This window comes from Coregonus lavaretus (assembly GCF_964263955.1).
Source record: "Coregonus lavaretus genome assembly, chromosome: 23".
Taxonomy (NCBI): Eukaryota; Metazoa; Chordata; class Actinopteri; order Salmoniformes; family Salmonidae; genus Coregonus; species Coregonus lavaretus.
This window is the reverse complement of record NC_140010.1, coordinates 28,057,460-28,084,945: the sequence shown is the minus strand read 5'-3', so window position 1 is coordinate 28,084,945 and position 27,486 is coordinate 28,057,460. Positions and strand designations below refer to the sequence as shown.

The 27,486-nt window shown below is 43.9% G+C and overlaps 1 protein-coding gene across 2 annotated transcripts in view; it reads right to left on the bottom strand.

Moving 5' to 3' along the window:
• Nucleotides 1-27,486, bottom strand: part of LOC311099130 (partitioning defective 3 homolog) — a 227,359-nt gene that overhangs the window by 73,687 nt on the left and 126,186 nt on the right. Inside the window, exons 11-18 of one of the 2 annotated variants that reach the window (XM_084139786.1) lie at nt 26,087-26,226; nt 25,705-25,821; nt 23,489-23,524; nt 20,832-20,885; nt 16,138-16,323; nt 15,578-15,748; nt 10,002-10,161; nt 515-701 (exon numbers count right to left, since the gene is read on the bottom strand). In XM_084139786.1, the coding sequence (XP_083995912.1) occupies nt 515-701; nt 10,002-10,161; nt 15,578-15,748; nt 16,138-16,323; nt 20,832-20,885; nt 23,489-23,524; nt 25,705-25,821; nt 26,087-26,226 (1,051 nt within the window). Of the gene's footprint in view, nt 1-514; nt 702-10,001; nt 10,162-15,577; nt 15,749-16,137; nt 16,327-20,831; nt 20,886-23,488; nt 23,525-25,704; nt 25,822-26,086; nt 26,227-27,486 lie in introns of both variants that reach the window. The other variant, XM_084139787.1, reaches the window with a different exon arrangement.

The window sequence follows — 27,486 nt, the reverse complement described above, 5'->3', positions numbered from 1 at the left end:
CTAGCTGGTTCAGCGTAGAGAAAGAAAACGGTGGAATCTTTTAAATAAACAGTATGAGGTCTAATTTGCAGCAACTGAAATAACATTCCATTGCTAAAACATAGCAAAACATGGTCCTGATTATCAAAAGGAATGTCAAGTCTGATACACTAACAGTTGATAAACAGTTTGACAGGGAGCTAATAGAAGGAGCAGTGTGTGAGGCGGACTAGGAAAGACATACGTAACCAGAGGTAATGAGCCAGTGTCGGGCTGCCTCCTAAGAGGCACCCTATTCCCTATGAAGTGCACTACTTTTGACCAGGGCCCAGTAGTGCACTATGTAGGGAATAGGGATCCATTTGAGATTCACACACAGTCTCCATCAGACACACTGGAGATTTATGACAGGAGGAACTAGTGAAACTTTCTGAGATTAATCATGATAAAAGGGCATTTACTGTAATATTCTCTGGTCAAGTAGTGCACTATGTAGGGATTATGGTGACAATTTGGGATCGTCCTCTCCTCTCACCTCTCATTCTGAATTTGAATATCTTTGGCCCAAGAGGGAGGGACCTCTACATGGAACCCCACATCATCATGGGAACTGGAAGACGATTGGTCGGAGAGCTGGGCAGGAAGTACAGGCGGCCTATCGTCTTGGATGATGACAGTATCATCCTGGGGCATGTTGACCGTAGGGGAGAGCTGGTAGTTACCTGTAGGACAACATGGAGGAGCATGAGTGGAGAAGGAAGGCATTAATATACATTATACAAGTGGTCACCAACCAAGATGCAAGCCGAGATCTAATGTTCAGATTTATTTTTAAACATTACCTAAAAAACATAAGCCTATGCAACATTAACCAATTAAACACAGTTCTGTAGCAATGAGGTTTGTGCAGTAGGCCAGGGGTTCCCAAACTTTTTCACTCGGGGGCTCCCCTTCCAGCATCAGGGAACATTCCGCGCCCCCCTCCCCGCGCACGCGCCACGTCTATTTCTATGGGTTTAAAGTTTATTTCCTGCAATTCTACACATTTTGTCATGGTGTGCAATTAAAATTCTGCAGTTTAAAAAATGGAGGTATATGATCACACTGGAAATAGATCATTTGTTGCATTACTTGTTAGGCACAGCTGAGTGAGCATAATTATTTGCTGTTTTCTTTTTTACTGGACTGATGGCCTGCATCAGGAAAGGAGGGAGCAGAGGCTTCCTCTCACATGACTCACCAACACTGTCCCTCTGCTCTCCTTCCCTCCACTGAGAAAAGAGGAGACAGTCTTCCATGTGATGGCGAAACTCAAGTTGCACTGCATTATTTCTGCCCTCATGCACCAATTCCTGTTGTTACTCCTATGACCAGAGAAAGTGAAATATTCTCCCTCTAATTAAAAAGACACAAGCCGCTAATAACAACAAAGCAAGCTTATCGGAACATTGCTATACTCATTCATTGCAGCTGCAGTGCTGGTTGTAGCGTGAGTGGAAGCAGGGAGAATGTTCAACACTTTTATAAGCCATAAAATGTACAACGTGTTGTCAGTACTGAATAATAACTTAAACATGAACTTACTAATAAAAACAGCAGCGCTTTGCTGTATTCGTTGCTGAGTCTCTCTCTGGTGATGATTTTATATTTTTTTTACAGTTTAGTCATTTAGCAGACACTCTTATCCAGAGCAACTTACAGGAGCAATTAGGGTTAAGTGCCTTGCTCAATGGCACAACGACAGATTTCCCCTAGTCAGCTCGGGGATTCGAACCAGCAACCTTTCGGTTACTGGCCCAACCTCTTAACCACTAGGCTACCACCCAGCCCATAAGTTTTGAAATGTTACAGTATCAACTTTGCTGTGCGTTCGAGGTTTCTTTTTACAGTCTGTGGCTCTAGAAAACTGTGGAGACACGGTGATCTAAGTTGTCCGATTGGCCAGCGGTAAGCCTATATGTGCACTTGATTTGCTCTCTGGCCCTGCCGGGTAGGCAGAGTACTACCTTAAGACACATGAAATGGTTGAAAATGGGAACACTTTGCCTTCCCGGCACTAGGGCTGCTGAATCAAGTGCACCTACCGCCAACAGCGTGAAACAAATAGAAAAAATAGGAATGCAAGGCTTTATCATTGGGGTTTTTACAGAAATGTTTGGTGACTAGAAATGCCAGTCTATCGCGAACGACTGGTTGGTGACCACTGCATTACACAATACACACATTTAAAGCGTTAATTTAATATTCATTTGACATTTTATATATTTATTTGATATTCATTGGACATTTGATCCTTTTATATAACAACATAACTCATTTAACACAATAACTCTTTAATTTAAAAGCAGACTCAGACTGAAATTCTCAATCAGCTTACAGTTAAAACCACCTGTGTTTGGCAGCATCTGGCAAGACATTCTTCAGAGTCATTATAGTGTGATTAATTCAAGCTGCACCATTGTGAAAAAGATACAACTATTTTCTTTGGCATGCTCATGGAGCAAGGCAAAAAAACAGTCCCATTTCTTTGTATCCAATAGAGGGATTTAAAACCACATTGATATGCAATGCATGACTTTCTGCAACGCTATCCTTAATCTGTCTTTGTGGGTAACTGGCTGTCTATAGAAGGATGGTTTCTATGCTGTATAAGAGCCCTCCACAATAACGGAGAGAAAAGTTCATTTGTGTTAGGAATCTGTTTGGGTCTCATGGCAGGAGAACAGGACTTTCTACCCAGGACCTGAGGCCAGGGTTAGTGTTGTTTCTCATATCCTTTCACACAGAGAGTCTGTGTGGTACCAATTACATCCACAGTTCCAACTGCCTGGCCAATGTGCATGGCTGGATGGATGAATAGCAGTGTGCTTAAAGTTCAGGGGCTGACCAATGTTAATAGAGCTGTGTGTGTGTGTGTGTGTATATATTTAGTGTGCTGTTGATCCTGTGGTCTCTAGTCCCTACCCCTGCTATGTGTCTTTTCAGGGAACTCTGTGGTGTGGGTGAGGCCTCAAACCCATTAATTTTTTTTTCTCTCTCAGCCCACACATACTGTCCCTTAGCAGACCAATGCACACTGAGAATGGTTCTATGGTTATTTTAGTAAATGCCACTGTAGATGAGTTTGAATGAAGGTGGCAAGCACTGAGTAACCCGATGAATAAACCAACTTTCATTTATGCTTTCTTTCCAGAAGCAATCAACTTTCTGGACGGACATCCATCCATACGTAAGAATGTTATTATGGGCCCATAGGCTCTGGTCAAACGTAGTGCACTATAAAGTGAATAGGGTGTCATTTGAGCCTCAGACTTATTTTTGGTGGACCAAGCCAAGGTCACTCTCCTACCAATAACAATGGTGCTGACAGGTGAGCAGAACTCAAAGCACCTGACTTGGTGGGATTCATTTACAATTAGGGCAGTTTACACTATCCTAATACAATTAGACATCGGGACAAAGGAACAATAGTTACAGCTTCTTTACAGAATTGCTTCAGTAAAAGCAATTATCAGAGACTATGTGGAAACAGACCGGTGAATATTGAAGAGGAGCAGGATTTAATAGCTGAGAGGTTGGAAGGCAGGCAAGATGAAATGAGAGCTGGCGAGAGGTGAGAATAATTGGGCGAGAGAACAGGGATGCAGAAGAGGTTTTATTTTGCCACTGTCCAAGCTATCTGCATAATTAGCATAAGCAGGGGAATTGCCTTCAGTCCACTTCTTGAAAAACGAGCCGTTGCCTAAAGAAGAGAATCATTAACTCAAGTCTCTTATCCTCTCTAGGCTAATTGTCATAGCAGCGGGTAAGGTCTGCACAACAATGGTAAAGTGATCAGAGAAATCAGGCAAAGCCAAACCGAGTGATAGCCCCGATCATGACTAGTCTTAACTAAAACAATACAACTATAACTAATTTTGCCATTGTATTCTCAGGGGCTAGCAATGTTACAGAGCCTAGCTAAGAGGTGTTGACGTTCAAAGTGATGTATTTATTCTGTTTTGAATTTTGGATGTAAGATAGCATGTTTTTCAAACCAGCTAGCCCACAGTGTTCATGTCGTCTGTAATTAAGTCTAATCTGAACGCAGCACAGTCTCTCCTGGCCAATGGACTACTACTGAAGCAAAATAATGCAACAAGCCTGGGTTGTGTTTTTGTACCTTGCACAGGCATGGTTCATTACCAGCTATTCCCATATTGGGCTTGGCTTTTATGAATTGAGCAGTGGTTTCCTGGAAATCATGCGCACTCCCCAAACCAATATAAGAGCAATCCAGGTAGACCTACTCTATAAAAACGGACAGCGGGTGTGCACACTGTCAATGCACGTTCAACTGAGGCGACCACTTGGCTATACGGGAAAAAGCAGAGGTGCCATGCGACTGTGTTAAGGAAGAAGTCAGCCATATCTCATGTTATACAGAGCCTTAGGGTGGTTAACAAACTCTCGTTATGGAGAGATTATTCTGGTTGAAACTACTTGTGCCTCAAGGGAGACAGCAGGAGCAAACCACTACACTGCAAGGGAGGATGCATCTGACAAAATGGCAAGGCATAATTCGGGTGACATGAAGTACAAGGACATCATCGACAAGGTGGCGATAAATTATGATATACACCCAGCTATAATCTGTGGCAGCATCTCAAGAGAGTCCAGGGGTGGGAGAGCAATACAGGAGATGGACCCCCCACGGATCCCCAAACCAGGCTGGGGGGACTATGGAAAGGCCTTTGGGATTATGCAGATTGACGTTACCCCAACCGGTGGCAACCACCTGAATCCTAAGGGGGAATGGGACAGTGAGGAACATCTTGAAGAAGCCACTGGGTATCTCATTGAATTCATCGATAAGATTAAGGAAAAGTTCAACTGGAACAGAGAGGAATCTGAAAGGATGAATAGCAGCCTATAATGTGGGGATTGGAAATATCCATTCATATAAGGAGGTGGATGTTAAAACTACTGGAGGGGACTACTCCAATGATGATGTTGCCAGAGCTAAATGGTACCATATACACTACCGTTCAAAAGTTTGGGGTCACTTAGAAATGTCCTTGTTTCCAAAAGAAAAGCAAATGTTTTGTTCATTAATATAACATCAAATTGATCAGAAAAACAGTGTAGACATTGTTAATTTTGTAAATGGCTATTGTAGCTGGAAACGGCAGATTTTTTATGGAATATCTACCTAGGCGTACAGAGGCCCATTATCAGCAACCATCAGTCCTGTGTTCCAATGGCACGTTGTGTTTGCTAATCCAAGTTTATCATTTTAAAAGGCTAATTGATCATTTGAAAACCCTTCTGAAATTACGTTAGCACAGCTGAAAACTTTTGTGCTGATTAAAGAAGCAATAAAACTGGCCTTCTTGAGACTAGTTGAGTATCTGGAGCGTCAGCAATTGTGGGTTCGATTACAGGCTCAAAATGGCCAGAAACAAATAACTTTCTTCTGAAACTCGTCAGTCTATTCTTGTTCTGAGAAATGAAGGCTATTCATGCGAGAAATTGCCAAGAAACTGAAGATCTCGTACAACGCTGTGTACTACTCCCTTCACAGAACAGCGCAAACTGGATCTATTCAGAATAGAAAGAGGAGTGGGAGGCCTCGGTGCACAACTGAGCAAGAGGACAAATACATTAGAGTGTCTAGTTTGAGAAACAGACGCCTCACAGGTCCTCAACTGGCAGCTTCATTAAATAGTACCCGCAAAACACCAGTCTCAACGTCAACAGTGAAGACGCGACTCCGGGAGGCTGACCTTCTAGGCAGAGTTGCAAAGAAAAAGCCATATCTCAGACTGGCCAATAAAAAGAAAATATGAAGTTGGGCAAAAGAACACAGAGGAAGATAGGGAAAAAGTGTTATGGACAGACAAATCGAATTTTGAGGTGTTCGGATCACAAAAAAGAACATTTGTGACGCAGACCAAATGAAAAGATGCTGGAGGAGTGCTTGATGCAATCTGTCAAGCATGGTGGAGACAATGTGATGGTCTGGGGGTGCTTTGGTGGTGGTAAAGTGGGAGATCTGTACAGGGTAAAAGGGATCTTGAAGAAGGAAGGCTATCACTCCATTTTGCAACGCCATGCCATACCCTGTGGACGGCACTTGATTGGAGCCAATTTCCTCCTACGACAGGACAATGACCCAAAGCACAGCTCCAAACTATGCAATAACTATTTAGGGAAGAAGCAGTCAGCTGGTATTCTGTCTATAATGGAGTTGTCAGCACAGTCACCGGATCGCAACCCTATTGAGCTGTTGTGGGAGCAGCTTGACCGTATGGTACGTAAGAAGTGCCCATCAAGCCAATCCAATTTGTGGGAGGTGCTTCAGGAAGCATGGGGTGAAATCTCTTCAGATTACCTCAACAAATTGACAACTAGAATGCCAAAGGTCTGCAAGGCTGTAATTGCTGCAAATGGAGGATTCTTTGACAAAAGAAAAGTTTGAAGGACACAATTATTTTAATTAAAAATCATTATTTCTAACCTTGTCAATGACTACATTTCCTATGCAGTTTGCTATATTTCCTATTCAAACTCATTTCAAGTATGTTTTCATGGAAAACAAGGACATTTCTAAGTGACCCCAAACTTTTGAACGGTAGTGTATATTGGTACCAAGACAGAAATCTGTATTGCCAGTTCTCATGAGCAAATTGATTATTACACCACTGAGAGGGACTAGTCCAATAATGTTGCCAGAAAGGTGGGGGGTCTTAATATTCCAAACGTAGTGGTAATAATAGTCAACTGCAAATGTATCTGGAGGTACATTTTTGACTTCAAAATAATTCAAAATGTTTTATGACAATGTATCCCCATAATGATGGTTAAGATTCTAGTTTAGTTTTTTTAATTCACATGAAGATAATTTACAATAACTAATTTATTGCTAAACTATTTGTATTTTATGTAAGAGTTATTTTGCTTAAAGGGCAACTCTGCCACTTTTCAACCTCATATTCATAATCACCAGCACCAAACCAGTGTGTATATATAAGTTCTACCTGATGACATCATCAAAAGTTAAAACATTAGAAAAACAGTGATTTTCAAACAATATGAGACCCATGGTGACCTGGGGAACAACAAAACACTGTTAAAACTGTTAAAGTATGAGTATTATAATCTATATATACATTCATGCGAATTGTAAAGCTGAAGTTAACTCTACTCAGAGATGAATGAAAATAAAATGTTCAGCCTACAATAAATCACCAGCCTGAAAATGTAGGCTGAAAATGTTATTTTCATTCATCTCTACGATTACAGTTCACGTCGGCTTTCCAATTCACATTAATGATATATTGTAATGTAACATCACACTAACATCATCTAATAAAACCTTTTATTAAAAAACTTAATCTATGACATATGAAATGGTTTGTAATGCCCTGTCTAGTACCATACTTGTATGTGTAATCTAATAGACAGAACGGATACTTTGTTTTCTCTGTAACCAGGAGTGATGATACAACTATGAGTGGGCTAGGTGTGACTGTGTCAATCTCATTTGATCTCTACACAACTGCCTGTCTGAATCTATGACATGGACAGACATTGCATTGGAGACAAAGTGTGACAGATACTGTTTAATAGTCTACACAAAGGATAATGATAAGGGTGGCTTCCAAAACTATTTTAGGGGAAAACAATTATTAAAGGGATAGTAATTTGGGTGAACTATCCCTTTAATAGCTCAAAAGCACTGTGGGAGGAGAGGGATTTGAAAGGGTAATGGAGGGGAATAGTTGAACTGCATTGAAAATATTGAACTCGCTGTCTGCGTCCCAAATGGCACCCTATTCCCTTTATAGTGCACTACTTTTGGGAATAGGGGGCCACTAAACGACACCAGTGATCAGTAAAGTAATCCTTTGGATTACTCAAAATGAGTAACGTAATTACTTTTAACACCCAGGCATATGAGAAAAAATAAGAAACCTGCTCTTGCTAGCATCACTGCTCTTTATTAAGCTTTACGTATCGGCCTCAAGTTTTTGTGAGTGTTTATAATTTGCAACCTTATGTAGACATTGCCCCACCCACACCCGTTCAATGCATCGAATGGGGTTGGAGTCGAGGGAAAATAAGCGAGTGCATTTCATAAGTATTCTAATAAAGTGTGTACCGTAATTTTCGGACTATAAGCCGCGCCTTTTTTCCCATTTTTCGACCCTGCGGCTTATATAACGGTGCGGCTAATCTATGGATTTTCACAGCTAACGGCCACTAGAAGACCTCCTAAATCTATGGATTTTACAGGTTACAGTCCACCAACTTTAACTCTATGGGCTCTATGACCGGTCCGTGCCCCCCACCTTTAAGCGGCGGGCTCCAGCAGGAAAAGCTGGAGGCCGGAAAAGAGTGAGACAGGTAGCGCGCAAAAGTAAAAGTGGAACCGAGAGTGGTACGAGAGACAGAACGAGAGCAAGACAGACAGACATTACGAGAGCGAGACAGTTTGTCTCTTTCCCGACAATCCCCTCTGTGCACGAACCCTTACATATGGTAATTAAACATTAAAACACCTGCGGCTTATAGTCCAGTGCGGCTTATATATGTACACATCATTCAATATCATTCAATTTAGCTGCTGCGGCTTATACTCCGGTGCGCCTTATAGTGCGGAAAATACGGTACATAACGCATTAAACAAGTCTGTAAAACCACAATGATGACATCGACCTATCAAGTAGGTTGTTACATCAGAGTGATGGTAATGTAAGAACAACATTAGGTTAGAGAAAGTAGTACCTTCCCCTGCGGTCCACGTGTGTTTTTACAGTGGATTATATGATCTGCGACCACCAGGTTTGTCAACACAGGAAATGGTGTAACTGTGACAGTGCTTTGAGTTTCCATTCAACTTTCAGCTGATCTTAATGTCTTGGAAAATGTAAAGGAAAAGGTCGGAAAATGTTGTGGATGATTTACAGCTCAGGGGCCCTTGTATGGTGCAGCGCACCTTCTGATTGATTCAGCGGTGTGTGTGTGTGTGCTCTGTGAATCCCTGAGCTCTCTGTTTGGAGTTTGCTCTGACAGCGCCTCAGGCCGACCCTGAGAGAGAAGACCAGATGTGTGTGTGTGTGTGTGTGTGTGTGTGTGAGGGCCTTGGGCTGACAAACAGTGAGACAGGACGGCAGGCAGGCAGTTTGATGGGAGGACAGGGATTTTAACGGTCCGGCCAGAATTGAGCGGCAGAGATTAAATCAATCATAGAATTTAGATACCAACCAGCCAGCCAACCGCTAAGCCAGATGTTACAACAGGAGGTAGAGGTGCACCTATTCCAGTCCACTCATGGTCCACCTACTCTAGTATATAAATGGTTAAAAGTGAATACTTATTTACCAGTAGGAGTCATCAGAAATGGTGTCTTATTAGTTCATAGTTTTACTTATTTGGCCCTGGTTGTTCCAGTTACAATCCCACAGTATCTGAGCTTGGCTCATGTGTGAATAGGCTGTTATCAATACTGTTAGGTTACAGTTTGTAGAGTGTGAATGACTGACAGAGATCTGGCGCTAACCCAGCAGTAAGGGTGTGAGAAGCTATAGGGCAGGGGTCAACAACAGGCGGTTGGCCCAAAACCGGCCCGCAAGGGATTTGTTTGGCCCCCCCCAGAAGTTTTTAGTAAATCAAATTGGGGGCTATTTTAGTTTCAGGTATAAAAAAACAACTTAAAATCGGCAGGAATTGAGCTATAAATGTGTTTAATTTAGGAAATCTGTTCCCAAGTATTTCCACGAATAAAAAAAAAGAGATGTGATAGTGTCTCACTGTAATCAAGGTATGAAATAATTGTTATTTTCAAATACAATCTCTTTTTGCGCTTTGTTGTGGTCAATTTGCAGTGTACTAATTATTAGTGAATCTAGTTGCCTACCCCTGATATAGTGAGTCACCCATAGAGTTAGCCAGAAGACTCAACTTTGCCAATGTCCGTGATAAAACGGGTGTATCCATCTAGAGTCCTCCATCTGTATCTACGGGGTCACCTGACTCACCCATCATCCTTCCCATCAGGGCCTGCCGTGGCATCAGGTTATCGTCCAGGCCCTCTATGCCTCCGTACAGGGAGTGGGAGATACGACGCTCCCGGTCGTCCAGCAGGGAGGAGTTCAGGAGGGTCTGCTCCGGTCCCAGGGGGCTCCCTGGGGCCTCCAGCTACATACAGAGGGGTGGGAAGACAGGTACAGTCAATACATGACACAATGGAAAAAATATCCTTATTATAGTGGGAAATGTGCAGTATGAGACAACATTCTCCCTTTGGCACATTTGGATTAAATCTTGAATCTTAAATCTTTAAAATGTTTGAACTAGCTCAATGACACAACCCCATTATTGCTCTTTCGCTCTCACTTTAAGATAGCACCAACAATGACAGCTTAACTTATAGATGATCCCTTATCCCGTCTGTGAGGGACAGGCAGTCCGGTAGAGGCATGCTAGCCTAGTGCTAACATTAGCCGCAGCACCACCACGACCACGGCTAGCTAGATAAATGACCATGAATTTCCAATAGCAGTTAAGACACCTGCTGTCAACATTCCCCCACAGGAGAGCAGCAGCACAGTGACATTTCCCTCAGGTGTCTATCGGACACACTGCTGTTTATTGGACAAACAGGCCATTTGCTGACTGTCACCTTTAAAACACACATGACTGAGGAGCAGGGGAGGAAGTGGGGTTGAATGTGTATGGACCATAGAATTACATCGAATCAGTAGAAATGACTGGAACTCAACATCGAGATGGAGGTGAGGACAACAGTTGAAGAGAGAAGAAACCTCTGGGAGAGGAGCCAGAGGGGCCCACCTAACAACACTAACTGAAGACTTATCTCACACACACATCCCCGCCCAAGAAGGTTCTGGGCTCAGGCTGGGCCACACCAATTAGAGGAACAGACTCAGTTCCTGCCCAGCAACAGAGAATGACTGTTTATCTTAGACATACAAGGAGATGACTCCGCCTAGTCGGATGTTATAAATATGTGCTTGTGTTAGTTGTCAAATAAAACTGATTTATAAAGCCCTTTTCACATCAGCAGATTTCACAAAGTGCTTATACAGAAACACAGCCTAAAACCCCAAAGAGAAAGCAACGCAGATGTAGAAGCACAGTCGCTAGGAAAAACTCCCTAGAAAGGCAGGAACCTAGGAAGTACCTAGAAAGGAACCAGGCTCTGAGGGTGGCCAGGCCTCCCTCTCTACCGCACCTGCTGTCTCGACCTCTGAATGCTTGGCTATGAAAAGCCAACTGACATTTACTCCTGAGTTGCTGATCTGTGGCACCCTCTACAACCACTGTGATTATTGTTTGACCCTGCTGCTTATCTATGAAGAACGATCTGGCCTTAATGGCCATGTACTCTTATAATCTCCCCCCGGCACAGCCAGAAGAGTCTGGCTGTGCCGGGGGGAGATTATAAGAGTACATGGCCATTAAGGCCAGATCGTTCTTCATAGATAAGCAGCAGGGTCAAACAATAATCACAGTGGTTGTAGAGGGTGCCACAGATCAGCAACTCAGGAGTAAATGTCAGTTGGCTTTTCATAGCCAAGCATTCAGAGGTCGAGACAGCAGGTGCGGTAGAGAGGGAGAGAGAGATGTATGTCGTGTCTGACTGGATTTGTAGCAGAACTTAGAACCTAACATTACTATAAGGTTTGCCATCATCAACAGATGTGCATCACAGCAAGAGGAAATGTCATCAGTGAATAATCAATCCACAGCTCTTCATTTCATTTCCCAGGTGTTTGATAGATGTGATGATAACACAGACAGAGATCGTGTGATACAGAAAGGTTCCGTTTTATTCATGCAGAAACAGCTGAACAATCACCAAGCAGACTATTGCCAGTAAAATAAGGGTAAGAGAGAATGACTCAGGCTGGAGACCTGGAGAATGATTTCTAGAGAGGCCATATGGCTTCAGACTGTTGGAAGTCAGCCTCTCTTTACTTTAAATGGGATAGTTAATGAAACTGGCTGCAACGGAGGGCCTATCTAGCCTGCATTTAAAAATAGCCAAGGAGGTTTTCCATATTGAGGTCGGTCAACAAATTACCACTCTACTCATTGCATATTCAGTCCTATAATTAAACTGATGCAGGGCTGAACTCCATTGGGTCTGAATTGTGACGAGGGGATCTGTCTGAATAGCCCTGTGTGGGGGTTTAGTATTGAGGAAGTATTCGTTCAGATTCAAAATAAGGTGATGATTACTATCCTAAAGATGGAGGAGATGAGGAAGGAAAGAGAGTTGATGAGAGAAAGGAACACAACCTGTCCATGAAGCTGTGCCACCTGAACGTCTGTGGTAGATTTCAACTATGGTTCATATATACAATGCCATCAGAAAGTATTCACACCCCTTGACTTTTTCCACATTTTGTTGTGTTACAGCCTGAATTTAAGATAGATTAAATGTAGATGTTGTGTCACTGGCCTACAATACCCCATAATGTCAAAGTGGAATTATGTTTTTAGAAATGTTTACAAATTAATTAAAAGTGAAAAGCTGAAATGTCTTGAGTCAATAAGTTTTCAACCCCTTTCTTATGGCAAGCCTAAATAAGTTCACTCTGTGTGCAATAATAGTGTTTAATATGATTTTTGAATGACTACCACAGCTCTGTACCCTACACATACAATTATCAGTAAGGCCCCTCAGTCGAGCAATGAATTTCAAACACAGATTCAACTACAAAGACCAGGGAGGTTTTCCAATGCCTCGCAAAGAAGGGCACCTATTGGTAGATGGGTAAAAATAAAACAAGCTGACATTGAATATCCCTTTGAGCATGGTGAAGTTATTAAATACACTTTGGATGGGGTATGAATACACCCAGTCACTACAAAGATACAGGTGTCCTTCCTAATTCAGTTGCTGGAGAGGAAGGAAACCGCTCAGGGATTTCACCAAGAGGCCAATGGTGACTTTAAAACAGTTAAAAGAGTTTAATGGCTGTGTGAGAAAACTGAGGATGGATCAACAACGTTGTAGTTACTTCACAATACTAACTTAAATGGCAGAGTGAAAAGGAGGAAGCCTGTACAGAATAAATATATTCCAAAACATGCATCCTGTTTGCAATAAGGCACCAAAGTAAAACTGCAAAAAATTTGGCAAAGAAATTAACTTTATGTCCTGAATACAAAGCGTTATGTTTGGGGCAAATCCAACACATCACTGAGTACAACGCTTCATATTTTCAAGCATGGTGGTGGCTGCATCATGTTATGAGGTTGCTTGTCATCAGCAATGACTGGGGAGTTTTTTAGGATACAAATAAACTGAATAGAGCTAAGCACAGGCAAAATCCTAGAGGAAAACCTGGTTCAGTCTGCTTTTCAACAGACACTGGGAAACAAATTTACCTTTCAGCAGGACAATAACCTAAAACACCAGGCCAAATCTACACTGGAGTTGCTTACCAAGAAGACAGTGAATGTTCCTGAGTGGCCTAGTTACAGTTGGACTTGAAATACTATGGCAAGACTTGAAAATAGCTGTCTAGCAATGATCAACAACCAATTTGACCAGGACCGAGTTTGGGAAACCGTGAGCTATTTGACTGTTGTGGCTAGCCAAAAAGGACTTGAAAGTTCGATCATCTTATCCTCTGAGGCTTTAAAAGTGTTCTTACACTATGATTTTGAATCTTCAAAGCAACTGGGAAACGTCCATGGCAGGCATTGTTGTCACCTTCGCTTGCTACACAACTTCTGAGTGATAGGAACCACGAGTACCAACACCACGTGTCAAACTCTTTCCAAGGAGATCTGCGGGTTTTCGCTCCTCCCTTGTACTTGATTGATGAATTAAGGTTACTAATTAGTAAGGAACTCCCCTCACCTGGTTGTCTACGCCTTAATTGAAAGGAAAAAACTAAAACCAGCAGACACTAGGCCCTCCCTAGAATTAGTTTGACACCCCTGACCAACACCAATCAGCCTACACCACTTCACACACACACACGTTGTTACAATGACTGCTGTCTAAACACACAAATCCAATTTGAACACTTGTAACTTGCCGTTTGGACAGTCATTATGGGTATTGTGTATAGATGGGTGAAGAAATATATATATTGAATCCATTTTGATTTCAGGCTGTAACAACTAAATGTGGAATAAGTCAAGGGGTATGAATACTTTCTGAAGGCACTGTATTTCACATACTCTGTGGACTGCAAGGAAAATGGATCAATCAAGTATAATTCCTCTTCTATATAGATACCTCTAGTCTAAGTTATCCTTTCAGCTGTATCTGTGAAGCAGATATTGACGAGTCTCCCCCATGTGTCTGTACCTCATTCACAGCCAGTGCTCTCTGCTCTCACCCTTGGCTTCTCCACAGCACAACATGCCCCCTGACTGCAGCACACAGCTTAGCCCCCACTCTGCTTTCAATTACCAGCTGCACCATGGGAAATCACAGGTCTGACATGTCCTGTAGCAAGAGGCAGAGGCAGGGATGGAGGCATACAGTACAGTACACACTACAACCAACACACTGTTGTAAAGGGGACAGTGCAGTACACATTGGCACAGCTCTCAGATAGAGAAGTGATCAAGCCAGGATAGAGTCTGGAGTATGTACCAATATCATGACATTGAAATGTGGAGAGAGCGAGAGAGAGTGTATGATGGCATTGAAATGAAAAATACTTTGTTGGCCAGCCGTCACCAATTCCCCCATTAGACCCCGGGGCATGGAGGCTAAGACGAGAGCATGACCAGAGCCCCTGTTCAAAAGCACTGCACTTCATAGGGAATAATGTGCCATTTGGGACACAGCTCATGTCGTGTGAACTGCTGTGACCCACCTGACCCACTGCTCTTTAATCATAACCATAACAGAGCTCTCCAGTCCAGAACAGGGAACCTGTCACTGGCCTTGGAATTTAACATGGAGACTACATGTGGGAGGGTGCGTGTTAATGGTAACTGAACAACTGTATCAAGTGTTTTAGAAAAACTTAAAACAAATGTTGAAGGCATCATTGTAATGGGTGGTCAGTGGTCACAGTGTGATGTGTGGTCAGCGGTCACAGAGTGATGGGTTGTCTTTAGCTTATTTAGGAATATTGTCAATTTACTGTAAGTAAGAATGACCACCATTTTCTGCAAAACAAATGCATACACAAAACAGAACGCAGTCATTTAAAAAAAACGTTAATCTTTAATCAGGTAATTAAACATGTGAAAAGACAAACAATACATTGGCAATGGAAGTAACTAAGGAAAGGAGGAGGGAGAGCCACAGTACTGTCAGCCACTGCCTCCAAAGCCTCCAAAAAGCCTACCATCACACATACACGCCCTGTGGGTTAGAAAGGTATTTCAGCATACACACGTGTTAGTCAGTGGAAGCTGGTGAGAGGAGGATGGCTCATAGTAATGGTTGGAATGGAATAAAAGGAATGGTATTAAACCCATGGAAACCATGGAAACCATATGTTTGACACGGTTAAATGTATTCCGTTCCAGTCATTACTATGAGCCCGTCCTCAGACTGGTGTTAGTCCAATAATCTCCACAGCCGTCCCAAAGGGATGGTTGGGCTTACCTCACTGCGTTTGGTGACCCTTCTGGCCACTATCAGCTGAATCGTCCCACGTTTGTTGCCCTCTACCGACATGGACTTCCTTAGCGTCTCCATGGCCTCCTGGTTGGTCTTGCCTATCAACGACTCCCCGTTCACCGCTATCAGCTGGTCATTGACCCACAGCCTTCCATCCTGTTCACACAGCATATGGCACGTAGGATCAGAATCAGTCAACACCCACAATCAGACTGTTCAACGAATTAGCACTGTGCTGTTAACCCTGTCCCAGATCTGTTTGTGTTATCTTGCCAACTCCTTGTCACACCGAACAACAAGTGACACCCAGGCTACTTCATTCCCTAGAGAGGTGGCTAGAGTGCAAGAAACAGACTGGCACCAAGGTTACTGTACTGTCAGTGGAATAACGAATAGCAGAAAAAGCAATGAAGTTCACTGTCAAATCAGAACTGGTAGACAGAATATGCTAATAGGCAGATTAGTCCAGTATATAAACTCCAAAAAGACATGATGACTTATATGATCATGAACATTGGAATCCTAATGAGAGAGGTAAGACTCACCTTGCAGGCAGCTCCTCCGTTGATTATGGACTTGACGAAGATGCCTAGGTCAGCGTGGTTCTCCTTGGAGCGGTTGCCTTTGACGCTGACCCCTAACCCTGCCGACCCCGAGTCACTCAGAGGGATCTCAAAGGTCAGGAACTCCCTGGTACCGTCAGGGGTCAACACCAGGTCATCCTCCTCAACCTTCTAGGACGGAGAAAGGATGGTGTCACTGGTCATTTCTGCTACTGTGAGATCTACTGATAAGCGAATCCAAGATCAGCGTCCCAAATGGCACCCTATTCCCTCCATAGTGTACTACTTTTAACCAGGGCCTGGTCAACATTTGTGCACTATATAGGGAATAAGGTGTCATTTGGGATGCAGATATGTTGATTCCGATGCTCCTCAGCATCAGGAGCTATGGGATGACCAACTCACATCTATGAGTTTAGTTACAGATGAGAGAATTTCAGCATGAACATTTGTGTCATTGGGAGTTCTTGGGGTTAAGGTTGGATACACTGTCTATCATAGAGATCCTAGAAGTTGGTATTCGGTATGTATTATGGCCTTCTGTAGCAACACAGAGCCTACATTGACATTGTGACTAAACACATTGGCAGAAGAATGGAGCTACTGAGTGAGTATCTGATCATATTAAGTATGCTTAGTCACTTTACCCCTACCTATATGTACAGTACATATCTACCTCAATTACCTCATACCCCTTCACATCGACTCAGTACTGGTATCCCGTGTATATAGCCAAGTTATCGTTACTCATTGTGTATTTATTCCTCGTGTTATAATTTTTCTATATTTTCCCGTAAGTAAGCATTTCACTGTTGTTTACGAAGCATGTGACAAATCAATTTTGATTTGATTCTGTGATCACCTCACAGGCACCAGAAAGGCACTATAATGTATATAATTAAGTGCATTATCTACACACAGAAACAGACACATATGCTATATCACAAAATGCAACAGGTGCCTGAGCATCATTGAATAACAAAAAAGCTGTTCTCTCTGCCTTGTCAATTGACAGCTGTCCTCTGAATAAATCGGCACACTAAACTACTAGCAATTATGAGCATGTGTAATGAATGCAGTCATAATCAAGCTCAGTGTCATACATTCATTTGCTCCCATTGTTTGCAGAGAGAGAGATTGAATTACTTTGGGGAGAGAGAAGGGTAGAGAGCGGGTGAGGGAATAGAGAGAAAGAGAGAGAACAGAGAAAGAGAGGAGAAAGAGACAGAGGAAGAGAGAGACAGTGAGAGAGAGATAGGTGAGAGAGAGAGGGGGAGAGAGACAGTGAGAGGGAGAGAGATACAGTGAGATAGAGGGAGAGGGAGATAGGTGAGAGAGAGATAGCTGAGAGAGAGATAGGGTTGGGAGAGAGCCGGTGAGAGAGAGATAGAGGGAGAGAGAGACAGTGAGATAGAGGGAGAGAGAGGATGAATCCATGTGAAACACAATTGCAGAACTGCCGTCCTTCCCCTCTCCTCAGCAACCCAGGCTGCAAGGCGCTTTGTATTCCACAGAGTGAATAAAAGGACACCTCCACCCCCGTCCCCAATTTCAACCCCTACAGCCCTGGCTCCTATACACACCTGGCCTCACTCACACCCCCCATCGCTCGGAACAGCATCACCTGAAACGATTAGAGGCGTACTCTCAACTTTCCCACACAAACCTGTTGATTTGATTGAATCAAAAAGTCACTTGAAACGAATTAAAAGCGCAAAGAGGAGTGGAGAAATGAGGAGGCAGTGGAGGGTGTAATTGCTGGAGGGAGCCCATGTGGAGAGCACTGAGTGCTTCGGAGGCTCTTTTTAAAGCAGCTCTTCTCTCTCTCTCTTACTATCTGCCTTAGACCGCATGCTGATAGACCATGAATATCAAAACACCTGGGGGATAGACAGACAGGAGTCCAGACAGACTGATGTGGAGGTGTGTGTGCATGCACAAAGAGAGACACACACACACGACGGAGGTCATAGTAACACTCCTCATGGAGGGGGCAGTGAGTCATTAAACACAGTGGAACAGTGAGCAAAGACAAGGACTTCACCTTTCAGTCCTGCATAATCACCGTTATGTGAGGTGAACATGCAGGTAATGGGTCTTTTAATAACTCCATCTGAGGCATATTCGCAAATACAGTCCCTGCCAAATCACCTAAACACACACACACACACATTTCACATTGTGCAGTACACACAAGATTAGAATGACTTCAGATTAGAATTAGACTCCAGAGCCATCCACGTCCTCTTCCTCTCCTATTCTGTGACTGTGTGATGGTAATTACCCAGCTAGCAGCTGCTCCCAGTCACTGTGTGCTGTATGTGCAGGAACAGGTGGCAGCTTGAAACATCACTTTAATTAAGGCAAGAGCTTGTTCTCCCCTAGAGTCACTGGGCCCTCTGATTGACTCATACATTCACACACTAGAGACATGAATGCAGCCGCATCTGCAAGGGGGCACAAATAACACTGTGTGTGTGCGTGCTGTGTGTGTGCGTGCTGTGTGTGTGCGTGTTGCGTGCATGTGAGGTAGAGAGCGGGGGCAGAAAGAGCAACAACAATTATTAATCTGAGTCGAGGGAGACGAAATGTGTCTGTGTGACCATAGATCAATGTGACTTGGCTTTACATTACATTACAGGGTAACTGGCACTGGTGGCTTTTCAATATCAACTTACAGTAACTCAGTGTAACTTAATAGCACAAACAAAACAGAAAGTTAACGGATATTATTAGCAGTGGATTTACACTAAGTGTGCGTCCCAAATGCCCCCTATTCCCTATATAGTGCAATACTTTTGACCAAAGCCATTGGACCATGTTCGAAGTGCACTATATAGGGAATAGGGTGCCATTTGAGACGCAGACTACAGTGCATTCAGAAAGTATTCAGACACCTTGACTTTTTCCACATTTTGTTACGTTACAGCATTATTCTAAAATTGATTAATTGTTTTTTTTCCCTCATCAATCAATACACAATACCATATAATGACAAAGCAAAAGTAGTTTTTTAGAATTTGAAATATCACAATTACATAAGTATTCAGACCCTCGTTGAAGCACCTTTGGCAGCGATTACAGTCTTCTTGGGTATGACGCTACAAGCTTGGCACACCTGTATTTGGGGAGTTTCTCCCATTCTTCTCTGTCTCTGCAGATCCTCTCAAGCTCTGTCAGGTTGGATGGGGAGCGTTGCTGCACAGCTATTTTCATGTCTCTCCAGAGATGTTCGATCGGGTTCAAGTTCAGGCTCTGGCTGGGCCACTCAAGGACATTCAGAGACTTGTCCCGAAGCCACTCCTGCATTGTCTTGGCTGTGTGCTTAGGGTTGTTGTCCTATTGGAAGGTGAACCTTTGCCCCAGTCTGAGGTGCTAAGCACTCTGGAGCAGGTTTTCATCAAGGATCTCTCTGTACTTTGCTCCATTCATCTTTCCCTCGATCCTGACTATTCTCCCAGTCCCTGCCGCTGAAAAACATGCCCACAGCATGATGCTGCCACCAACATGCTTCACCGTAGAGATTGTGCCAGGTTTCCTCCAGATGTGACGCTTTGCATCCAGGCCAAAGAGTTCAATCTTGGTTTCATCAGACCAGAGAATCTTGTTTCTCATGGTCTGAGTCCTTTAGGTGCCTTTTGGGAAACTCCAAGCGGGCTTTCATGTGCCTTTTACTGAGAAGTGGCTTCCATCTGGCCACTACCATAAAGGCCTGATTGGTGGAGTGCTGCAGAGATGGTTGTCCTTCTGGAAGGTTCTCCCATCTCCACAGAGGAACTCTGGAGCTCTGTCAGAGTGACCATCGGGTTCTTGGCCACCTCCCTGACCAAGGCCCTTCTCCCCCGATTGCTCAGTTTGGCTGGGCGACCAGCTCTAGGAAGAGTCTTGATGGTACCCTTCCCCAGATCTGTGCCTCGACACAATCCTTTCTCTGAGCTCTACGGACAATTCCTTTGACCTCATGCTTGGTTTTTGCTCTTACATGCACTGTCAACTGTAGGACCTTATATAGACAGGTGTGTGCCTTTCCAAACCATGTCCAATCAATAAAACTTACCACAGGATGATCAATGGAAACAGGATGCACATGAGCTCAATTTCGAGTCTCATTGCAAAGGGTCTGAATACTTATGTAAATATGGTACTTCTGTTTTTTATTTATAATACATTTGCAAATGTTTCTAAAAACCTGTTTTCGCTTTGTCATTATGGAGTATTGTGTGTAGATTGATGAGGAGAAACATTTATTTAATCAATTTTAGAATAAGCCTGTAAGGTAACAAAATGTGGAAAAAGTCAAGGGGTATGAATACTTTCCGAATGCACTGTATATAAGTATTAGATCAGTCTTGCCCTGCGACGGCAGGTGAAAAGGCAGTTACTTCCTAAATCAGCACATAGTAACAGACCATACAGACCACATGGCATACCCACCCACGGCCACATTTACTGTTACTTAGGCAGTCCTAATAAACTGCTCAATTGACAGTTCAAACAGTGTTACTTTTGCTTCATGGTTCCTGATTGATTCAGTCCCACAGAGCAGCGTGATGATGTCATGCAGAGGCACTCTGTGCATCCCAAATGGCACCCTTTTCCCTATATAGTGCACTACAGTAGTGCACTATATAGGGAAAAGGGTGCCATTTGGGACACAGCCACTTGTGGGTGGTTACCTCAGTCAGCCAGTGGGGCGCCGTAGCCGACATGGCCTCCCTCACCGAGCGACGCTGGAGAGGGGAACAGTAAGACCTACGGTTACATTCCACACACACATCATGCCATGGTAGCAACGCCACACAAGCAACAAACCCCAAACATGTCAGCAGCAGTGACAACTAACCGTGTCCATAGGTGCATCTCAAATGGCACCCTATTCGCTATATAGTGTATTACTTTTGACCAGGGCCCATAGTGTCAACAGCCATCATAGGGTCAACAGCCCCCATAGGGTCAACAATAATCCTGCCTCACAAAGAGAGATAATCTATTATTAACAGCGATTATACATGTATTAATTATTAACGTTGCTAAAGTGCTGAGCTAATTCATGTGGAGGGTCAAGGTGATGTTGCCTATTGTCTCTGTGTGTTTGACCTGTTTTAGTGAGAGGGGGGATGGGGAGGGGGATGGGAGAGTGGCTGCAGGCTGCTATGGCTTCAAGTGAGGCCTCAGGTTAATTGGTCCAGTACAGAGAGAGCATGCCGTTTGCTGTGTGGAGCTCTTAGCTTTGTTCCCCCGTGGCTCCATCCCTCCAGCCACCCTTCATCCCACCCTCCCTCCCTCCAGCCTTCCTCCATCCCACCCTCCCTCCAGCCTCTCTCCATCAAGCCCTACCTCCAGCCTCCCTCCCTCCAGCCTCTCTCCATCCCACCCTACCTCCCTCTAGCCTCTCTCCATCCCACCCTGCCTCCCTCCATCCCACCTAGCCTCCCTCCCTCCCTCCATTCCGTTACTGGAGGAGGGCCTATCAGATGAGATGGGGGGCTAATGCGCTGAAACAGTCTCCTACCCGGAAACACACAGACGGTGTCCCAAATGGCACCCTATTCCCTATATAGTGCACTACTTTTGACCAGAGCCCATGTTTTGTACTAGTATCAGAGCCTCGGTGCTGCTGTCTGTCTGGCACCACAACAATAACGTTAATGTGTTGTTGAGAGTCATGTGGAACAAAGCCTCTAACAAGAGATAACATCTGCCGTGTATAATTGTGGAGCCCATTATGGAGGGAATATGACGGGAAGGAAAGAAGAAAAGGATTCATTGCTGAGGCTTGTAAAATCACACGAGAGAGAGAGAGAGAGAGAGAGAGAGAGAGAGAGAGAGAGAGAGAGAGAGAGAGAGAGAGAGAGAGAGAGAGAGAGAGAGAGAGAGAGAGAGAGAGAGAGAGAGAGAGAGAGAGAGAGAGAGAGAGAGAGAGAGAGAGAGAGAGAGAGAGAGAGAGAGAGAGAGAGAGAGAGAGGAGAGAGAGAGAGAGAGAGAGAGAGAGAGAGAGAGAGAGAGAGAGAGAGAGAGAGAGAGAGAGAGAGAGAGAGAGAGAGAGAGAGAGCGAGAGAGAGGAGAGAAGAGGAGAGAGAGAGAGAGAGAGAGAGGAGAGAGAGAGAGAGAGAGAGAGAGAGGAGACTGCTTTTAGATCCAAGGTGAACAACGTGTAGGCCTACATTATGAAGGAATTCATTGCTGAGGCTTGTAAAATCACACAGGAGTGAGAGATTGCTTGGAGATCTAAAGTGCCTACTCTGGATTTGTCTCATCTGGATTGTGTCTCATCTGAGCACAACGATAACACTCCGGAGCCGTTCCAAATGAGGCAATTCTAACAACAACAACCATTACACACCTCCTGGTCTGGTATGAATGGTTTACTGGAAAGGAAAGGGCCACCCTGAAGTAAACCCATATTTAGATCATCAGGAGATGAAGTGATGGGTTTGATATGCCAGCTGGGATCATAACCGAGAGTGTTCTCCATTTGGCCACAGACCGTGCTGATGATAAGAACCATGAATGCAGGCAGCTGTCAGGTATCACAGGAGCACAGGGAACATGGAACTACCACTCTAGGCTGCTACCTCGCTTTCCAACCAAGGTGCATGAATTGAGGAGCAAACTAAACATGTCACAAAAGCACCAAATTAGCTGGTCAATAAAGCTTGAGAATGGCTGGCTGATATAGTTCATAATGAATCACATTGACAGTATAACTACACAGAGGTGGTGAAAAACAACAAGGATCCAATTCTATGTTTAAATACAGTCCTACTAAACAGTGGATCAGTCAATTATGAGGCTTCTCTCATCAGTTGAGAGTAATGTAAATGGTCTCCTAATGTCCCCAAACAAAGACAAATAGCACAATGAGCTTTTAACTGCATTCAGAGAAAGTCATCTATGAGTGTGGCCAGGTTGTTAATGTCACTGAATCATTGGGAGTGTCCCTGAGCAGATTATTCAAGTACTAAAAATATGTCCTCCTCTACAGTGCCCTACTGAAAACCTAAATTAATTAGATTTATTTGAAATCATTGCACAATTGGACATGCAGAATTGTGCAATAAAGTACATTTTATTTGACTACACTTGATAAATGAATCACTTTTTAGGTGGGTCAGGGACAGTGGTGGCTGGTGGCTCTATCGGAGAACAGGCTCAAAGTAATGGCTGGAAAAGAATGAATGGAAGAGACATGGTTCCTTTCATGGTTTCTTTATATTTGATACCATTCCATTCATTCCAACCATTATCATGAGCCATCCTCCCCTCACCAGCCTCCACTGACTCAGTATAGGGGACAGGTAACAGGTATACGTAGGGTTTAGGTGACTCTTACCAAATCTCTGGGGCTTTGCATCTGGGGCTCTGCATTCTATAGGAAACAGGGGACAGAAGAAACAACAGTAGTCAATTACACATGCAGCAATACTGAACATCACATCTAACTGAGGGAGGAGCACCTACAGTGTACATCAGGCTAATTCAAATCTGGACCTTGAAGCCAGTTCCACTGCTGATGTTCATGTTTCTCCTCTAATCAAGGACTGATTTAGACCTGGGACACGAGGTGGGTCCAATTAATTGTTCAGGTAGAACAGAAAACCAGCAGTTCTCTGGACATCCAGGCTCACATTTGAATACCCCTGGAGTAGATTGACAGAAATCAAAACTACCATGTCTAATCATCATCATCCATTGACCTAATGTAGACTGCGCAGTAGAAGTGGGCTACCCAGTGTTTACACATACCAATAGAATGCATTTCTTTACCAAACTACATACTCACATGTACCACTATAGCCCTTCTATGGATATTACCAGTATATCAGTAATCATTGCCTGGGGGCTGGGAATAACTCAGAGTAGCTGCTCCAGCTCTCTACCCCACTATTACAGAGTCAGAAGAACCAGGCCTGTGTTCCCCCTGGGGGTAGAACAGGTTCTCTCTCCGCTGTGCAATATTTATATCCCCTCCTGTCATGTGTGTCAGATGAGATAGCAGATAGATATATCTAGTCTGCGTCCCAAATGGCACCCTATTCCCTACATAATGCACTACTTTTGACCAGGGCCCATAGGGAAAAGGGTGTTCCATTTGGGACGCATCCTCCTGAGTGAAAGAATGGCTCTGGACTAATCAAAAGATGAGTATTGATCCCGATGAGGCTCTGATGAATGCCCCTGGGCTCAACATCTAACTCGGCCCGGCCAGAGTGACAGCCAGCCAATAAGGTGTGTGCGTCTTCAGTTGTAATAACTGTCACTGTTGGAGGAGGGTGAGAGTGGTGGGGTTGATTGAAGCTGCTGTTGGGTAGTGGTGGTGATGGTTGGGATCCACTAATGGTGAGAGGAGAAAATTCTGGCCCATTATTATGAGAAGGGGGGGATTTAAGTGCTACTCTGTGCTATAACTCAGCCTGGCGCAATAGCACAGGTGTTTAAGAAGCACACTGGCGGTTTGGTTGGGAGATCGTATAGTAGCCAATGACTAGGGTAGTAAATACTGAACAACCTCGGAGGCACTGCCTGCGTTCCAAATGGCACCCTATTCCCTTTATAATGCACTACCTTTGACCAGGGCCTCTGGTCAAAAGTAGTGCACTATGTAGGTAATAGGGTGCCATTTGGAACACAGGAAGGGTGATTTAGACCTCAAAAATAACCCCAGCATTAACTCTCCCTATTGCTTTCATCAGACACACTAACAAAAGCCCAGATGTGTTGTTTCATTAAATAAACATTTGTATTTATAAAACCTTTCAATTAAAACAAATTAAAACACCCGGTGTGTCTATATAAACACAATAAATTGATATGATAAGCATATTACATTTTACTGTTAATGTTTGCATGAGCCATTATAATCTCAAACTGAGTAGTCACCCTCTAGTCACTCTGACAACATACCATGGTTGTCTCAAATTGCACCCTATTCCCTATTTAGTGCACTACTTTTGACCAGGACCTATTGTGTGGGTGCTGAATCTGATTTATATTCTACCCAACAACAAGTGCATTTCTCAGTCTGTCCCAAGCCTGCCTGCGTCTGCCTGCTTTCTCACCCATCCATCAATCAATCTATCCAATTTGTTCTGAGGGAGCGGAGCGCTACAGGTTCCCACGGAGAATAACTGGATCAGGGTTGCGTCCTAAATGGCGCCCTACTCCCTATATAGTGCACTACATTTGACCAGGATCCATAGGGCTCTGATCAAAAGTAGTGCACTATGTAGGGAATAGGATGCCATTTGAGACGTAGTCCAGGACAATAAAGAGTAGCGCAGTGCCAGAGTAGCACAATCAATCTGCATGCTGCATTGGCATGTTGTGTTAGGAGGAGAATGGAAGGAAAACACAATACTTACTGGGGAACTTGGGAGATTAACTGTGACAGGGTATAAGACACACACAACCACAGGACATAACGACATACATATTGATGTACACACACTTTCCTGAGAGTAGGGGACATTATAACAAACGGGGACTCTAAGCATCCAAGAGACTAGGCATGTACAGTTTGCAGTGTTAGGGGAGCAGAGATAGACCTACTGGGAAGGCCTCCTCCTGTCGTAGCACCACCAGTCCCACAGCTCCTCCCATGGGCGTGGCCCTCAGCAGAGCGACCACTTCCTCCTGGGTCCGACCAACCAAGTCCACTGTATTCACCTGGAACACATACGGCAATTAATAACATACAGATTCACATTCAGATTTTGACCCCTGAACCCAACACTGAGGAACACGCTATCATTCACTTGAATTGATCACACCAAGACACTATTATGAGCCTAAACAACATGTCTCTATGTACCAGAAGTTACACCGTATTAGAGGCTAACACAACATAAACCATTGAGAACAGAGATCTAGAAACAGGGCGATCAGACAATGACAGAGTTTTACTGATGTATCCCCTGGTCTCAGGTCTTACCTCCAGCAGCCTGTCTCCAGCCTTGAGGCGTCCGTCCTGGATGGCAGCTCCTCTGGGCAGGATGTTCTTCACATAGATGGGCGCCGAGCCGCCGATGGGGACGTCGCGCGACGTGATGCTGAAACCCAGACCCTCTGGACCTAAAGGATGAAACAGGAGGATGTGTGAGTTACAGTGGGGGAAAAAAGTATTTAGTCAGCCACCAATTGTGCAAGTTCTCCCACTTAAAAAGATGAGAGAGGCCTGTAATTTTCATCATAGGTACACGTCAACTATGACAGACAAAATGAGAAGAAAAAAAATCCAGAAAATCACATTGTAGGATTTTTAATGAATTTATTTGCAAATGATGGTGGAAAATAAGTATTTGGTCAATAACAAAAGTTTCTCAATACTTTGTTATACACCCTTTGTTGGCAATGACACAGGTCAAACGTTTTCTGTAAGTCTTCACAAGGTTTTCACACACTGTTGCTGGTATTTTGGCCCATTCCTCCATGCAGATCTCCTCTAGAGCAGTGATGTTTTGGGGCTGTCGCTGGGCAACACGGACTTTCAACTCCCTCCAAAGATTTTCTATGGGGTTGAGATCTGGAGACTGGCTAGGCCACTCCAGGACCTTGAAATGATTCTTACGAAGCCACTCCTTCGTTGCCCGGGCGGTGTGTTTGGGATCATTGTCATGCTGAAAGACCCAGCCACGTTTCATCTTCAATGCCCTTGCTGATGGAAGGAGGTTTTCACTCAAAATCTCACGATACATGGCCCCATTCATTCTTTCCTTTACACGGATCAGTCGTCCTGGTCCCTTTGCAGAAAAACAGCCCCAAAGCATGATGTTTCCACCCCCATGCTTCACAGTAGGTATGGTGTTCTTTGGATGCAACTCAGCATTCTTTGTCCTCCAAACACGACGAGTTGAGTTTTTACCAAAAAGTTTTTATTTTGGTTTCATCTGACCATATGACATTCTCCCAATCCTCTTCTGGATCATCCAAATGCACTCTAGCAAACTTCAGACGGGCCTGGACATGTACTGGCTTAAGCAGGGGGACACGTCTGGCACTGCAGGATTTGAGTCCCTGGCGGCGTAGTGTGTTACTGATGGTAGGCTTTGTTACTTTGGTCCCAGCTCTCTGCAGGTCATTCACTAGGTCCCCCCGTGTGGTTCTGGGATTTTTGCTCACCGTTCTTGTGATCATTTTGACCCCACAGGGTGAGATCTTGCGTGGAGCCCCAGATCGAGGGAGATTATCAGTGGTCTTGTATGTCTTCCATTTCCTAATAATTGCTCCCACAGTTGATTTCTTCAAACCAAGCTGCTTACCTATTGCAGATTCAGTCTTCCCAGCCTGGTGCAGGTCTACAATTGTGTTTCTGGTGTCCTTTGACAGCTCTTT